We start from the raw sequence: 16639 nt of genomic DNA on the forward strand, positions 1-16639 counted from the left end.
GGACAGGGCCATAGAAGGGCGATCAACCCAGCAGCAGGACCGGTATCTGCTCCTCTCCGCAAGGAGGACCAGGAGGAGCACTGCCAGAGCCCTACAAAGTGACCTCCAGCAGGCTACTAGTGTGCATGTTTCTGACCAACTGTCTGAAAACAGCCCAGCACCATTCAGGTCAACTGGCATTCACCAGAGGACACCAGAATTAGCAGGTCCACCACTGGCACCCTGTTGTCTTCACAGAGCACAGAGCAGGTTCACACTGAGCATGTGACAGGCATGAAAGAGTTTGGAGACGCTGTGGTGAAAGTTATGCTGCCTGTAACATCATCCAGCATGACCGGTTTGGCAGTGGGTCAGTGGGGGTATGGGTAGGCATATCCTTGGAGGGTCACACAGACCTCCATGTCATAGCCAATGATACCCTGACTGCTGCTGGTAACAGGAAAAAATCCTCAGAGTGACTGTCAGACCTTACGCTGGTGCAGTGGGTCCTGGGTTCCTCCTGGTGCAGGACAAAGCCTGGCTTCATGTGGCCAGAGTGTGTAGGCAGTTCCTGGATGATGAAGGCCTTGATACCATTGACTGGCCCTCCCATTCCCCTGACCGAAATCCAATTGAGCACCTATGGGACATTATGCAAGCTTACCGATGCCCTGATCCAGATCTGGGAGATCCCCCAGGACACAGTCTGCATGTCTGAATGTGTGAATTAAGTGTTCCCCTAGTTTTCTTTGAACAGTGTATATTTTATCTATAGTACACATAGGGGGCCTGTAAGCAACTCTGCTCTGTGCAAAGCACTGCCGCTCCATCAAAAATAGACAAGGCATGCATTTCTGGGATGCCTCTAAAACGTGCTGCGTCTGCTAAAATTTTAAGAATTGTCAGGAGTGGCCAAGATCAGTGTGGGTAGCTTCTTGCTTGCCTGACGTTGATTTGCACTTTACTCACTGCACTTTTCTAGTATCTGCATTATTTTCCACACCATATTTCCAGGTGTTTTTTGGTAGAACACGTAAGGGCCAAGATTGGTTATTATTGCAGGACATGCCTTAGAGATCTTATTCTAATTTTCATTTAGTAGTACAGATTTCAGCAGCTGAATTAGGGTTGGATGATCCCATTTCTCCCACTCTGCTTTGTGTATAGACAGGTAACTTGTGCAAGCACAAATTAATTAAGTGCACAATATGAGTGTAATACATACTAAAAACTATACAAGCATATGCACGCACACACTTTAAAAATAATGACAAAGAAGCTAAAAAACAGGGCCTCAAAATTATGCAAGATCGCAGGAGTTGTTTTATAGCACATTTAGCGTTGTAGCAGTGCATATTGTATTTAAAAACAAAAAAAACAAAAAACAAAAAACATTTTCAATCAATAACCACAATACGGACCTGGAGCCATCTGGCACCCTTAAGAGAATGGGGCTCCTGGGAAATTCCCTTCTCTGTAATTCATTCTTGCATACTCCCAAACAAAATTATCACAGATGGATGAGCTGTTAAGTTTCTATGTAATAAATCAGCAGTAAGGATGTAGCACAGCAGCACACAAGGCTCCAGATTTAAAGCTCAAATTCAGGTGTTTTACCACCATTAGAATATTACTGTAAAGTTAAGTTCTGTCAGTTTCAAATGAGATGTTGATAACATCGGTAATATTTTATAACCTTTATTTTAAAGAAGTTATATTTAAAAAAAAAAAAAAAAAAAAGAAAGAAAGAAAGGGAGGGAACCCATGGGGTGGTTTGATGGTTCAACAGGTGTGGGCAAGACACTGAACCCAAAAGTGTTTTGTCTGTTAAAACGGAGCATATACAGAACATGGTTATGATCTAGAACTCAACATGGGACAGAGAGTAAAAAACAGCTTCTGTCATTTCAAATACACATTGATTTACAACTTTATAGCCAGTATTCTACTAACTAACTAACAATGGCAAAGATGTAACATTTCCTTTGAGAAAGATGAAACACACTTAAGTTAAAAAAAATATACAGAGAGTGAAGCGAGGCAGGCTAATCACAAGCGGAAGCGGTCAGAGAAGTTCGGTGACTGGGGGACAGTGAGAGGAACTTCACTCTTCTTCACTGCCACAGGCTTGTATTGTCTGATGGGCTGAGCAATGTGAACCTGCAGAGGTGAAGAAAACTTATATCAGACAGACTGCACTTTTTAAATCAGGCTGGAGCTGCATCATGGAAGTACAGAAATGTAACATGTCATGGTGACACAAATCTCCTGTCTATTTTGTAAACTGAACATCATTTCCCTCAGTGGAAACGAGGCTTTTATTTACTTTTATTTCACAGATAAAACAATAAATTGAAAACAATAAAGTCCCTACAAAATAGCATTGTAAGTCTTGTATGTGATTTATCCTGGCTTCATATGAGTAGAGGAAATCACCACTCATTCATACATTGTAAAATGCCATAGACTTTAGCTAGAGTGTTAGCATGTTGTATTTGTTTGGAAAACATGTTTAGTATAAGACAGTTGTTTGGTCAGTGAACCTTGTGGGTTGTCAGGGACACAAAAACATTTTTTTTTTACGTTAACTTTTTTAAATGTTGCTGTTGTCCCTAGCTTCATATGAGTAGATGAAATCTTTATACAATGTAAAATGCCATAGGTTTGTGCTAATAACATTAGCATGTTGTTTTTGTGAGGAAAATGTGTCCAGCAAAAGACAAGTGTTTGGTCTGTGAATCTTGGAGTTATAATGAAGCCGATATGTGCATTGTGTTTGAAATTGTCACTATTAAGCCATATTTAATGTGTTTTGAATCAAGTCAACTTTACAGCACTTCTCAGAAACCCCACTGCCATTTAGTGTTTTGAGGGTGTAACTGCAGAGTGACAAACACCACTGCACAAGTATAAATGCTCACAATGGCATAAGCCATGTGCATAGGCTCTGCATAGAGGTGACGCACAACTATAACTGCCTTTAGCAGCCCTTTAACATTACAGAACCAATCCCATTATCTGGCAATACTGTATAAAAATACAGCTCAATGACCACTGTAATACTGAATGAGTTTTCTCAGTAATGCATGTCATGAATATTCCAAATAGACTGTTTTGCAGTGACCTGCTCTTGACGCAGCCTGGCAATCTCCTCCTTCTGTCTTTGCTCCTCCTCTCGTCTCATCTCTTCCTCCATCAGCATCCGCAAAGCCTCCTTCTCACTGGCCAGCCGCTCGAACTCTTGCCGCTCTCGGGCCCGTCGCTCTGTCGACAGCTCGAAGGCCTCCACAACTGTCGAAGAATGAATTCCTTAGTACCAGACAAATTGTGAAGGCAACAGGAACACAGAGTTTATGCTTTAGCCTCAGAGCAGAAAGCTGAAGCACTCTTGCTTCACTCTTAAAGTACGTGGCCAAATCAGGTGCATCTCAGCTCAAGGACAGAATTTCCAAGGGAGGATAAAGGACTTCGGCACACTGACTAATTTGCAGCCTTTTATAGTGCAAACAGACCTACAGTTCAACGCCACTGTTTCCGCAGATTCAAAGACTCTGAAAGGCTGTAAACTGATCAGTGTCCTCCAGTTCTTTCTTCCTTGAACAGACCGACGTGTCGGCCGGACAGAAATGTCGGAAATGTTCATTTTCCATGGCCATGGTAAAAGGATGAGTACAGATGTTACAGGTGTAAGCAAAGTCAGGTTAGGGTCAGTGATCTGTGGTGAAGCTCTGCATGTGAACCGACTTACCCACTGGAGCCCGGCGCTCTTTTTTGGGCAGAAAAGGCTCTTTATGAGTGACAGTGTTGGGCCTGGCTTTAAATGCCGCTGCTTCTTCCAGTTTCTGCTCATCTTTTGTCTGCAAGACACAGGGGTCAGGTTTGGATTTCAAGGCAGAGTTGATTGAGAGGAAAAACTGACAGATTGTGTCGTACCATCTGTTCCCAGCGTGTGCTCCTCACAGCTCCCCGTTCATCCAGGAGCAGTCTAAAGGGCTCGGGCTTTGTGGGCTCCATCTTCTTCTTCTCAGGGAGGACCAAGGCATCGAAGTCTGGCAGTGGCTGGGCCTTGAACTGTGGTACCTGTAAAAGGTTCAAAGAGGAGTGTTTAATGATTAGGTCTTTATTCAGGAGGTCTGAGGACACAGTTTCTGGCAGTGGAACTCCACCTCTTCATTTCGCATCTCCTCCAGCTTCTTCTCTTTCAGTGCCCTCCTCTCTTGTTCCCTCTCTTCAAAGGAGAAAGGACAGACTTCCACATGGCGGTTTTCTGGTAGCTTGGGCTGGAAGGGGAGGCCAAAATGAGGCACTGGTGGGGCCTTGAATGTTGAGGGCTGTTTTACCTGACCAAAAAAAAAAAAAAAAAACCAAAGAGGGTTAGGTTACTTTAGATTTAACAAAAGTCAAGGAAAGAAAACTAACAAACAAAAAACAAACATAAGAGATGTGCCCATACGTCCTCAAATTTAGGCTCCACACGGACCCTCTTCTTAAGGGCAAAAGCTGGAGACTCTGGCACAGTTGGATGCAGAACTTTCTTCTCTGGCAATCCCTGTTGACAGAAGGAAATCCTCTTGGTACTGCATTCATATGGCAATAACCTTAAAGTCTCACAGGATTTCAACTCACCACCACTCCTTCCAGGATCCTCTGGGGCAGAGGTTGAGCTTTAAACATGTTTGGCTTCTCTTCACCTTCCTGAGACTTCTTAGTGGTCTGTCTCTCATGGAGCCGTTTTTCAATTTGAAGCTCAAAGCCTTCAGGTACAGTAGGTTCCTTCACTGCTGGCTTCTTCAGGCACTCTGCGCTCTCCAGTATTTTCCTGTTCAGCTCCAAGGCATTGAACTTAAACCTGTAATTACAACACATTTAATGAATCTTTGATGCTGTGACAGGGAGGCGCTATAGGCTAGAGCAGTGGTCGGCAAACTTGGGCACAGAGCTGCACTCGGTTATTCGTTGTGCGTGTACTCTGGTCAGAAGTAGAATGCCCGGCGCAGTGAAAGTGAAACATCTGTTCATTGTACTGGGTCTTAAGTTAGCCTTCACTAACAAACAGCTGCTCCACAATGTGATCAGCTCTGATCAGATTGACTGATCAATTATCCACTCCCCAACTTAAACTCCACAAACTGCTGGTGAGGGAACACACCAACACCCCCCAGAAGTGTGGATGGAACATCTCACTGTGTGAATGGTTAGACAGAGACAAATATAACAGCAAAAAATATAAATGCAGCATGAAATGCAGCACTGGTGCTAAACCCAAACCAACAAACTGATAGCAAGCCTTGCCTGTATGATGTGTCTTCCAGCTCTTACCATGATCGCGTAAAGAAGGGCGAAGCATAGAAGGAAATAACAGCGGAGCTGCAGCAGTCAGGTGAGCAACCTACCAGCTGGCCAACACACAGACACACCACAGGATACAGTGCCCACAAAACTTTCAGGTTATTTCATAACGTGACCCACTATGTTGTGCTTCAAAGTTGAAGTAGTAACCTGTGCAGCATCCTTGCGCACTCAGTAAGGGAAGCTATTGCATTGTACGCTGTAGCCTGCTTTTCAGTAGGCGCCATCATCATTTTCTCCCTCCAAATTGACAGCTCCTCCGTTTCCCCCTGCTCTCAGGTTAAGAGTCTGGGTGTCATCCTTGACAGCACACTATCCTTCCACTCTCATTAATTCAAATAAACACAAGAAGTTTGTGCTCTAGAGGAAGGATCAGCACTCAGTGAATAACCTCCTAAGCCCTATGATGAGCTATTATGGCAAGGCTTAACTATACAGACCAGTGAGCAGTGATAACATGTCTTTGGGGTCATCAGGTGGGAACCTCCTTTCACCAGTGTTTCATCTAGTTGGTCCCACGACACCTCCAGGAGGCTAGACAATGATCTCTGGAGTCCCAGAGACACTCCCCTAATGCCAGGTCTCACTGCTCCCCGCACCAACCCAACAACCTCCTTTACCTTACTTGCACATGGCTTTCTCAGCCCAAACAGCACTGCCACCTTCAACCAAACCCAGGCTCCGTACATGCAAGCTCCAGGTAGAAGCAGTGCTGATACTACCTTTCCTAGCACCTTCACCATACTCTATTTCACACGCTACATAGCATAACTCCAATATAAGCTAAAGTTAAGGAGACAGATAAACACACACACACACTCACCTTGCAGCATGGTCTCAAACAAAAGGGATTCAAATAGGCCACTCCCACACTTAAATAACCTTCCTCTTCCTGGATTTCCTCCTGACAGGAAGTGGATCTCTCCACCTGATCTCAAAGGAGTTATGTACCCTGCTTAGTCAGGGTATATGCAGGAATCCTGAGGTTAATTTCAATACCTTTTTAAAGACTTTAAGACCTTCCAAAAAAATTTTAAGACCTCATCGCCACTTCAAGCTGTCGTTAGCAGCAACGCATCTTTAACTTACTAAACAGTTGTAGTTTGCAATTAAATCTGTGGAGCACAAACATACAACAGAACTCAGATAAGATGGAGTGAAGGAATAAAGCTTGAAAGAATAAATTAAACCAAAGACAGGTTTATTAAAATACACCTTAGGTCATAACAAGTAACACAGCTCTACAGCTCATCATCAACTATTCAAGGCCAACTTGCTGAAAACAACAACAACCTTATGGCTAGCCCCTTGCATGTGGGATTTAGGGCTGACCCAAAAAATTTGAAGTTTCTTTCGATGGCACGCGATTCGATTATGAAAAAATAAATAAATAAATAAATAAATAAATAAATAAATAAATAAATAAATAAATAAATAAAATATTTGGCCTTCTTTCCCCTCCCGTTTTTTTGGGGGACCTTGAATGCAACACTAATCATGCCGTCTGTTTACGGTTGTTTTTTTCCCCTTTAGCCATATGTAAACTCAAAGAACGAGAAGCAATGTCTGTTAGGCATATAACATTTCATGTTCCAGTTCCAGTTTGTGTTTTTAATTGATTGTTTTTGGTTGGTTGACAAATAAAGGCCGGCCCCATTAGGCTGAGAAAAGAAGTCATCTGGTCTGATTGTTGCATGAATTGCCTAAAAAAGTTTGACAGTAAATCAGAGAACAGGGATATTATTATTGCCATGGGTTATTTGAAATGGACAAAGGTATTGTTTACTGGTGAATTAAGGGAGAATAGCTATCATGTAATTAAAAAAGAAAACATCTCCGACAAGGAAACAGAAAGCCCGACGTGCAATGAATGGAGACCTATTATCCTGCTTGAACACAGACGACTAAATTCTTTCAACAATGTGACTAAAATAATGAAAATAGATTTTATTGATGTAAAATATGCTGATGGTGACATTTTCCACCGGTCTGCTGCGCTCTGAGTCTGGTGTCAGTGACACATGCTGCTCTGAGTCGCGCATCTGTCTGCTTGCGCTGCAGTGCGTGCCGAGGGTTTTAATTTTTAGTGTTAAATCAAAAGTTAAACACTACTTATCAGCAACCAGAAGAGTTTTTCGTTTGTGAATATTTTTATCTTAATTCTAGGGTTGCAAGAAACTACCTTTTCGCCATAATTTTTAAGTTATTAACTTTTTTTTTTCCTCCGCTCAGCCCCCATAGCCTTGTCATTCCACCACAACACTCCTGTCCTCCAGCAACTTCACTGGCTTCCAGTTAAATTCAGGATTCAATTCAAAATTCTTTTACACATTCAAGGCCATCCATAACCTTGCTCCCCCATATTTGTCTGATCTCCTCCACGTTGCCACCTCTGCCCGCCTCAGCACCATAGGGAGCAGAGCTTTCTGCTGCCCTGCTTCTCAACTTTGTAACTTACTCCCACTTGACATCCGCAACATTGACTTTCTTCCACTGTTTAAATCCAGACTCAAAACTCACCTGTTCAAATTAGCATACTCTATCATTGCACTGTACATTTCTTTGTTGTCTCTCCTTGTTATTTATTACTTCATTGACTATTGTACAGTGACCTTGAGGCGCTTTTCAAATAAAATTCATCATCATCATCATCATGTCTGCATACATCAAATTTGATGTCCTACCCAAGTTTATTGGATCCATTTGCAAAGTGCAGCTGCACTAAACTTAATAAGATTGCTAAAATCTCAGTCTGTTCAGGAGAAATAGATCAGAATTTAGAGCATGTTAATCAGAGTGTATAGGGCTGCATGTAAACAGAATATTCATTTTTATTGGCCATGTAAAGAGCTTAGACAGGAGAAGGGAAACAGCAAAGGTTCTTACTTGTGAAGTCTGTCCACCTCTTCAGCCTCCAGCTCAGCACTGCTCTTAACGGTGGGTGGCCGGCTCCTTTGACGGGTCATCAGGTGAGGGGTGTGAGGCTGGGTGAGCTTCAGGTTATCACCTTTCACTGGGGATGGCCCTGAGAAAATCAGTGTGATTTAAAGACACATGAACTTCCACTGTTCAAGGAAAAAAAAAAAAAAAAAAAAAATTTACGAGTATGTGGGTTGTGCCCATGAAAAATCTGCAAAATCTTCTCTGCCAGTACCAAACAGCTTTTATTGCTGTTGACTCTTCTTTGGTGGATTGGATGATTGAAGTCTGAAGAAACAAGACAGACATATTGGCAATTTAACAATTTAATCATTTAACAAAACAAACAAACAGGATCCTCAGTAGTGTGTGGAAGAACCATACATAGCCACAACAGCCTGGCACCTCCTCCTCCTCATGCTGGTCACACACTGCTGTGGGATGGCATCCCGTTCTTCAACCAGTATTTGTCACAAGTCAGCCAACGTGGTTGTGTTGGTCACTCGAACAGCACGCCCAAGCTGGTCCCACAAGTGTTCAATGGGGTTGTGGTCAGGACTGCTGGCAGGCCATTCCATCCTCTCCACTCCCAAATTCTGATTCTCTGATAAACCCCGCTCTGTGGGGGCGAGCGTTGTCATCTTGGAGGACAGAGGTTGGTCCCAGACTGTGGAGATATGGGATTGCCACTGGTTGCAGAATTTCATCTCAATATCTCTCTGCATTGAGATTGCCTCCAATGATGACATGCCTAGTATTTCTAGTGAGGGAGATGCCACCCCACACCATCACACTGCCTCCACCAAAAGATGTTACTCGGTGCAGCAATCAGCAAAGCGTTCTCCGCGTCTTCTCCACATTTTGACCCTACAATCCAACTGCCGTAGGCAGAATCGGGACTCATCGCTGAACGTAACGTTCCTCCACATGTTCAGGTTCCACTGCATGTGTTGCCCACACAAGCGCAAACAGGCCTGATGGTGAAGGGCAGTCATGCCAGGCCTCCTGGCAGCCCTATGAGACTGGAGATTGGCTGCGTGCAGTGTATTCCGGATTGTCTGGGCAGAGAGCCGTCGGCCCTATCGTCCTGCAAACCTTGACTGCAAATCTGTAGAAGACTGCTTACAGTTCTTACAGCTCTTTTGAAATACTCACTTATCAATGAATCAATAATTGATCGTTAATTTTTTTTGATGATCAAATAATGAATTTTGATTGTTTGCCCATCCCTAGTCTTCACTATGTTTTATTCATTACTTTCATTACACAACTAAAATAACTCTAATAAACAGTCATATAGCCTTTGAGTCTATTATGATTTCACCATGGTTCGCACTTTCGGAAACCTCCTTTGTGCTGCATCTGCGTATTGGCTGAGGAAACACAGGGCCCGGAGCCGTTGGTCCGTCTGGGTCCACAGAGTCCTCCAAACCCGACAACTCCACGGGGAATTTCACCGGCTGGTACAGCTCCGGGAAAGCCCCTACTGTGCTGATAAGTTTCTCCTCCATATTCGTCTTTTCAATTTTGCCTGGCCTCGACTTGAGAATCCCGGTCTGCAATTGGCTGCTGCTTTGGTGGTGGAGTGGCTCATTTGCATAAGGTTCAGCTTCTCTCAACTTCTACTTGACGCTCTGGTCGCTGGCATTGCGCCGCTTGCTGCAGCCGACGCCCGTCGTCGCCAACGTGCATTGAAAAATGAAGGCTGCCGGCCGCTTATGACGCTCATGAAGCTTTTGGTGGAAATTCAGGGTAAGTGCCGACAGGATGAGGAACCTTGAGGTACCAGAGGCTCAAAACAAGAGTCAATAGCAACAGCAAAACAAAACAAAACAAAACCAAAACAAAACCAAAACAAGCCTCAGTGGCACGGGCAAATAGATTTGGCAAATTCTTCATGGGCGCAACCCACATACTCAGCTCTGCTGCTCATCCCACAAATGCATGTTCCTAACAAAATGTGGCACCATTTAAAAAAGGGAAATAAACAGGCTTTCAAACTGTGTAAGATTTATTGCCAAGAAGCATTGTTACAGCAAAGAAATAATGTACCAAACACAAATTTCCTTACTTTGTGATTTGTTTAGTTAGTTATTGTTTTCTGTTAGTAATGTCTTTGCTCTGTGTGATGCTAAGGCCGTGGCTGAGAAGGTAGAGTGGGTTGTCCACTGATCAGAAGGTCGTCAGTTCAATCCCCAGCTCCTCCAGTCCGCATGTTGCTCCCACGGCTGTTCCGTTGGTGTGCGAGTGTGTTAAAAACGGAGTAGCAGGTGGGACCTTGTATGATAGCCTCGGCCACCAGTGTATGAATGGGAGAATGTGACTTAGTGTAAAGTGCTTTGTCGAGTGGTTGGAAAACTAGATAGGTGCATTTACCTCTTTTGAAAAGCAATAAAACAAGTAAATTACCAAAGAAAAAAAAAAAAACAACCCACCTCTCTCTACACTCCTGCGACTGTGCAGATGGTAGCGGTCAGGGGTTCGTTTCTGGAACTGCTGTATCTGCTGAGCCATGGGCACGTAGGCAGCAGACTCCTCTACCCCTCTCTTGTTGCCTTTTGACAGGTTGAAGGGTTTGGGCACGGTGGCACCTTTCATAGTCTTTGCCTTTTAAAAAAAAAAATAAAAAAAAAAAATAAAAAAAAGAGAAAGAGAAAGAGAGAAGGGGGTAGGGGCAAGCAACAACATTAGGCAGTGTATATTCACTTTTCGCAGTAATGTTTCACTCAAAATGAATGTGTACTGAAGCCAAAGTTTTTATAATTGTGTGGATGTCTAAATTTTGATTTCACTACAGAGGCAGTTTGGGGGAAGTCTGCGTTATTCCAGTTGCCTGTTGTGTGCACAGAGAATCCAAAAACATTTACACATTCTAAGTGAATCATCAGTAGTCTGGATTTGACAGTTTGGCCTCTCCGGTTGCGCAACAACTTTAAAAAAAGATGTCAGTAATGAAGTACTTACTGGAGAGGAAGGTTTGCGAAGCTGAGTGATAAAGTCCACTTCTTTGTGGGATGTGTTTGATGAAGTGGTCGCTTTGGCACGGGTCTTTGTGTTGAAGTTGAATTCTTTAGGCACAGTCACTGACAGGGCCATCTTCTTTGGTGGTGGATCTGAAATAATGACCCAGACTGTTTTTCAAGAAGTCAAGTCAACCTGAAGCACAACTTTCAGATCTCATAAAAATGGTGACAAACAACTCGTTAGTCAGAAAAAAGGATGTCGTCAGTGCATTTACTACTGGTTGCAGCCCCACATGAAATCAGTATTATCTACTCACTGCCAGCCAGAGCAGCTTTGTAGCTGGCCTCGTTCTTCTTGCGATGCAGAGCTACTTCCTTCTGGAGGTTCCTGATGCGCTCCAGCTCCTGTTCTTCAGAGCTACTTGGCCTGTTTGGACACATTAATCATCGGCAAAAATAAATAGTTGTCACACTGGAGAGGTACCTGCAGTCCACAGCAGATCTCAGTTGGTTATGGAATGATAAAACAGATATTCCAGGAGGAGGCTGAGAAACACTGGTTTCACTGGTAGTGGTAGACTCACTCTGTGTTTGCTGTGGCAGAGGCTGCTGCACGGGTCACAGGCCCAGTCCTGGTATTCTGTTGCCCCTTGCTGTGGAGCATACTTCTGGATTTTCGGGCAACAGGAGGAGTTCTGAAACAGACAACTGCAGCTGAAAACTCCAGATACAAAAAGGGTAATACAAAGTGAGGACTCTGACGAGGTCTCTTGTAGGGATGCGTGCGATTAGTCATCTAAGCAATTTAACATCTGTCCCCTCGCAAGTCAGCACCAGAAATATTAGTAGGTTAAACCAATTGCCATGTAGCTGCCTGCCACTAGTGGGTGCTACAGAGCCATCAAACAGCAGTCCCCATCCCTGCGGTAATGCTCAAGTAATGCTTTTCAAGACCTCTTTGTGATACTTGAACCAAATTTAAAACTGGTTGAATCATCGTCTTCTGATGCAGAGGCAAAGTTACATGCAGGAATATGGCTATCATAGTGAGCTAGATCAATATACATTTTGCCAACAGGTAAGTGAGTATAAAAGACACTATGAGGTTTAGTGGAAAGTTCAAAGATTTGTAACATCAAAAATGTGGGTTTTCACAGAAGAGCGTGACTTACTTTGGCAAAAAGAAATTAAAAAAGGTGGATAAATTACTATTTAATGACATTGAGGCCTAATATTCATATAACTGAATTTAAGAAATTTTAGGACTTTAAAGACTTGCAGACACCCTGTTTTCAGGGCCAGAGGACTTAAGCAGGATTTATAGCCTGACGTGCACCTCCGCAGAAATATAACTACACGTTGTGGTGACGCAGACCTCTGTGCTACATTTGTAAGCTGAAAAACACTTCCTTTCAGTGGAAACAAAGCCTTTATTTACTTTTATTTCACTGTACTTGTAAACTTAACAGCACTTCACAGAATCCCCACCGCCAACAAGTGTTTTAGAGGTTTAACTGTAGAGTGACAGACACACCACCATGCAAGTATAAATGCTCACAAAAAAGGTGTGGGCCATGTACGTAGGTTCTGCATAGAGTTGACGCATAAGTATAAATCCAGCTTTACTGCGGTAAAAGGGCATCTTGAGGACACAACAGGACAGTTTTGACACTTACTTTTTGTGTTTCTTTGATGGTGGTGGAGCTGGAGCACTGCTCATCTCTTTACGTTTTGAAACCCTAAAAATGAATAAATTCATGAGAAATGTGCACATTTAATCTCAAGTATAGGTCAAGTCCCCAAAACACTTGATTCTACTTTTTCCATGATGCAACTCAGTAGCACCTTTTGTCAGACGCTCCCCATACTCCTAAACAATCAGACTTCACTTAGTGTTTTGTGACATTTCAAGTCCCCAAGCTCCAAACAAAGAACAGGGCCACAGACAATATATGACCATCTTTACAAGCAGATTATTGTGGAAACAATATGTAAACTGAAAGTTGTAATCTCAATTTAGAAAACTGCACTGAGCAAAATTATGCATTCATTCACACCGAACAAACAATATAACAATGACCGTATGGGATATACACAAGGATGTCCTTTTGTGCACTCTGATGTAATGCAGTTGGGTGGTTTGTTTGACGCAACACATTACCCACACTAATGGGCCAGAATCATCAGGTAAATCTGTAGCGTTATGAATCAACATCACTGATTAATCGGATATTGTTAAGCACCATTGTAGCACACTTATTTCTAAAATCAGTGCCACACTGTAGTGTAAGATTGACCATCACAAAGACTCTACCTTCGTGGCTGGGCAGGGGGTTGATTAACAGTCTTCCTCTTTGGTCGTGCACCAGTGCGAGCAGGAGATCCAGCACCCCAGGATGTGACAAGATTTGAAGGTTGAGATGTGGATGCACTGGGACCTGAAATATTGATCGTCCATGTAGATTAACGTCATGACGACAATTCAGTGAATAACATAACACTGCAGACTAATCTACAGGTCCACGCAAGTGTTCAGCTTTAAACAGTTATTGTAAATACATAAAGGATCCAGTTCCACCTATTCAGTATCAACATTTAACACAAAGTTTACTGGGCTGGGATGAAGAGGAGAACTACATTCAGTCTGAAAGCTATCCAAGTGTCTTTCATTTACATATTTGAAGGGTTTATTTGCCAAATAGATCTTTTTTTATACATCTCCCTTAATTGTGCTTTTGCGTGTGTGCAATCTAGGAAATCTAAGTCAAACTGGTGCTTATTTTAAGAATCTTCATTCAAACTTGCAGTATTGACTACTGTAAACCAAAGTCAACTGCAGTTACTGACTGCAGAAAGAGCAAGAATCTTGTTAAAAAATTAAGAGTGTATCCTCAGTAATTAGCAATAATGCAACAAAAACCAACCAGATTCCTCATCAGTCTTGACTTGAGGGGGTACGATGGCTCTTGGAAGGTCAGGCCCATGGCTTCTCCTAAAGGGTAGGCTAGGCCTCAAAGGAGTTTTAAGATGGCCATCTGCTGCACTGATCTGTTGCTCTGCACATAAGAGACAGTCAGAGATCAAGAAGATAGACTCCGTTTACAGATTCTTTGATAGTTAATTTAACCTAAATATTGGTTACTCTGCTCCAAAATACACAGCTTTCATTGTGAGCAACACTACTAATATTATATTATCACTCAAAAAATAATCCGTATCTCTCTTTTGCCAATCCTCACGCTGCTTAAAAACAAAAACAGTAATACCCCATTCAGATCTACATGGTAAAGCGCGTCAAACTGAATGGGTCAACGCAGTCCTCCTGACCATCTGAGTGGGACCACCTTTTTTCTACTTCTGATCCCTCAGCACTCAAAACATTCAGTGTTTAGTACAGAAGTGTGCGATTTGGGACACACTGATTTTCTCGAGTAGAGCTTTTTCACAGCAGACATTTTGACTTGTCGTAGTTGGAAAGGCACAGGTAAAATTCCTAACATTGACAATACTACGGCTTAGTTCTGTTACGTGTCCCGGTAGGCTGTTCCAGTGAACCAGGATGCACAATGTAAGCGCCTCCAGCAAGTACAATGCAGCCTTCGTTAATGTTATTAAACACACCCGTGTTTTCCTACTATGGCATGTCAAAATGTCTGCCGTGAAAACGGTCTCTGAAGCAGGACTACCTAACATTAAGGAAAATCTCATTCTCATTAAATTGTTTGAACTTATAATGTCAGCGGGCAAAACAAAGAATTGGGAAATGTTGACGAACGTTAATGTTACAGTTTCCACAAATTAACTAAATGGCAGTGTGATAAAAATCACTGAAGGGAAACTTACCAAACCACGTATCTTCATTTTTTGCATTCGCCAGTTCTACAAAGTCGACAACATGGGACGGGGCGTCATATTCGTAGCGCTCAGAGCCATCGCCAGAGTCGCTTTCGGCCATAATCTCAAATGTGTTATTCGACAGTGTACCTAAACAAGAACCAGCAAAAACAGCAAATTGTAAATGAAAAGAGATCCCTGTGGGACGTCTGCGAACGGTTGAAGTTAATCAACCAAGCTAACGTTAGCGATCTCTTTGAACTAACGCTAGGTCAACGTTACATCTGGGAAAGGCTTCGCAAAATAACTCATTAATTTCTGCGGATAAGAAAATGTAAACTGCTGTGGTGATCCAGGTAGAAGTTAGTCGTATTTTCTTCATATGAGCTGTAATACACAAGTAACGTGACGAAGGGAGAATTGGCAAGTTAACGTTGAGCTAACGTTACTTGCCATCATAAGCAGACGTTTAGTAGAATTCCAACTATCTAACAATCAGTTAATTCCAATAAACACATGAAATATTGCTACAGTCGTGTGATTATCTAAGTAAGTAAACGGGAAATCAGAACATAAGGAAACAATTACCGATGTAACATTATTACGAAATAAATAAAATAAGTCTGGTTGAAAAGCTTACCAAAACCGTCTATTCCGAAGGCGACACAACTCAAACTGAAGCCGTTAGCGCTTAAAACGCCTTCTTTTTGAACCAGCCAATAGCAAACGTCATGATCATCATCCCGCCGCTTATTGGCTCATACACGTCAACTTCCTTTGACCTGAATACAAGCAGAGATTCTTCTTCTTCTTTGGTTTTGGCAGACTAGACGCATCTAAGGCGTATTGCTGCCCTCTACTGTTTCCATGCGATTTCTTCTAGTGTTTAATCATATTCTGTTGTATATTCCAATGTAATGTAGATACTGAAGCAGCTTCTTCATCTTGTTCCAGTCTTCCATATTCAGCAGTGTGTTCATGTTAAAAACAGTCTCTCCAGCTGCTCCCAATTCTCTGAAAAGTTTCTTCCTTTGAGATGAGTATTTCTTGCATTGTAAAATAACATGTGTCACAGTCTCTGGTTCTCCACACTCACATTGTCCATCCGGGTGCTTCCCAGTCAGGGCCAGCCCACTTCTAAGACCACAATGACCAAGTCTTATTCTGGTGATAACTACAGCGTCTCTCCTGCTGCAACCAAAGCAATTATTGCTTTTCCCTATGTTCTTTTGTATATTATAAAATATCCTGCCTTTGCTTTCCTTATCCCATGAGTTCTGCCACATTTCCTTTGCTGCCTGGTTTATTACAGATGAGTATTCTGGTGGTCCAAAATCCAATTCCAATTTTACTTTTTCCTGCTTTATTGCGTTTTTAGACACAATGTCTGCTTCCTCATTCCCCTGAATGCCCACATGTGCTGGTACCCAGATGAACCCCACCTCACACCCCATTTTGTTAATTCTATACAATATTAGGCACATTTCTGTTATTAAGTCAGGTCTGGACTTGGAACGTGCCTCTTTTATAGTCTGTATAGTTGCTGCTGAATCACTGCATATGACTGTATAACTTGGTTTATTGTCCTCCACCCA

At 42.6% G+C, this 16639-nt stretch overlaps 1 protein-coding gene across 2 annotated transcripts; it reads right to left on the reverse strand.

The window, feature by feature from the left end:
- Positions 1 to 1262: 1262 nt before the first annotated feature.
- Positions 1263 to 15821, reverse strand: tpx2 (TPX2 microtubule nucleation factor). 2 transcript variants are annotated; one of them, XM_049581665.1, is made up of 17 exons: positions 15685 to 15821; positions 15054 to 15194; positions 14135 to 14266; positions 13525 to 13648; positions 12887 to 12949; positions 11795 to 11905; positions 11528 to 11637; positions 11212 to 11360; positions 10683 to 10854; positions 8215 to 8353; positions 4606 to 4828; positions 4433 to 4528; positions 4146 to 4319; positions 3913 to 4059; positions 3728 to 3836; positions 3104 to 3270; positions 1266 to 2139 (listed from the first exon to the last, which is right to left on the reverse strand). In XM_049581665.1, exons 2-17 carry the CDS (start codon positions 15163 to 15165, stop codon positions 2029 to 2031), a joined length of 2139 nt encoding a protein of 712 aa, XP_049437622.1. In that variant the 5' UTR covers positions 15166 to 15194; positions 15685 to 15821; the 3' UTR covers positions 1266 to 2028. The 2 variants fall into 2 exon arrangements, with proteins under 2 accessions (XP_049437623.1, XP_049437622.1); XM_049581666.1 differs by lacking the exon at positions 15685 to 15821 and having other exon boundaries at positions 1263 to 2139.
- Positions 15822 to 16639: the final 818 nt, after the last annotated feature.

Source organism: Epinephelus fuscoguttatus, linkage group LG7 (genome assembly GCF_011397635.1).
Source record: "Epinephelus fuscoguttatus linkage group LG7, E.fuscoguttatus.final_Chr_v1".
Lineage (NCBI taxonomy): Eukaryota > Metazoa > Chordata > Actinopteri > Perciformes > Serranidae > Epinephelus > Epinephelus fuscoguttatus.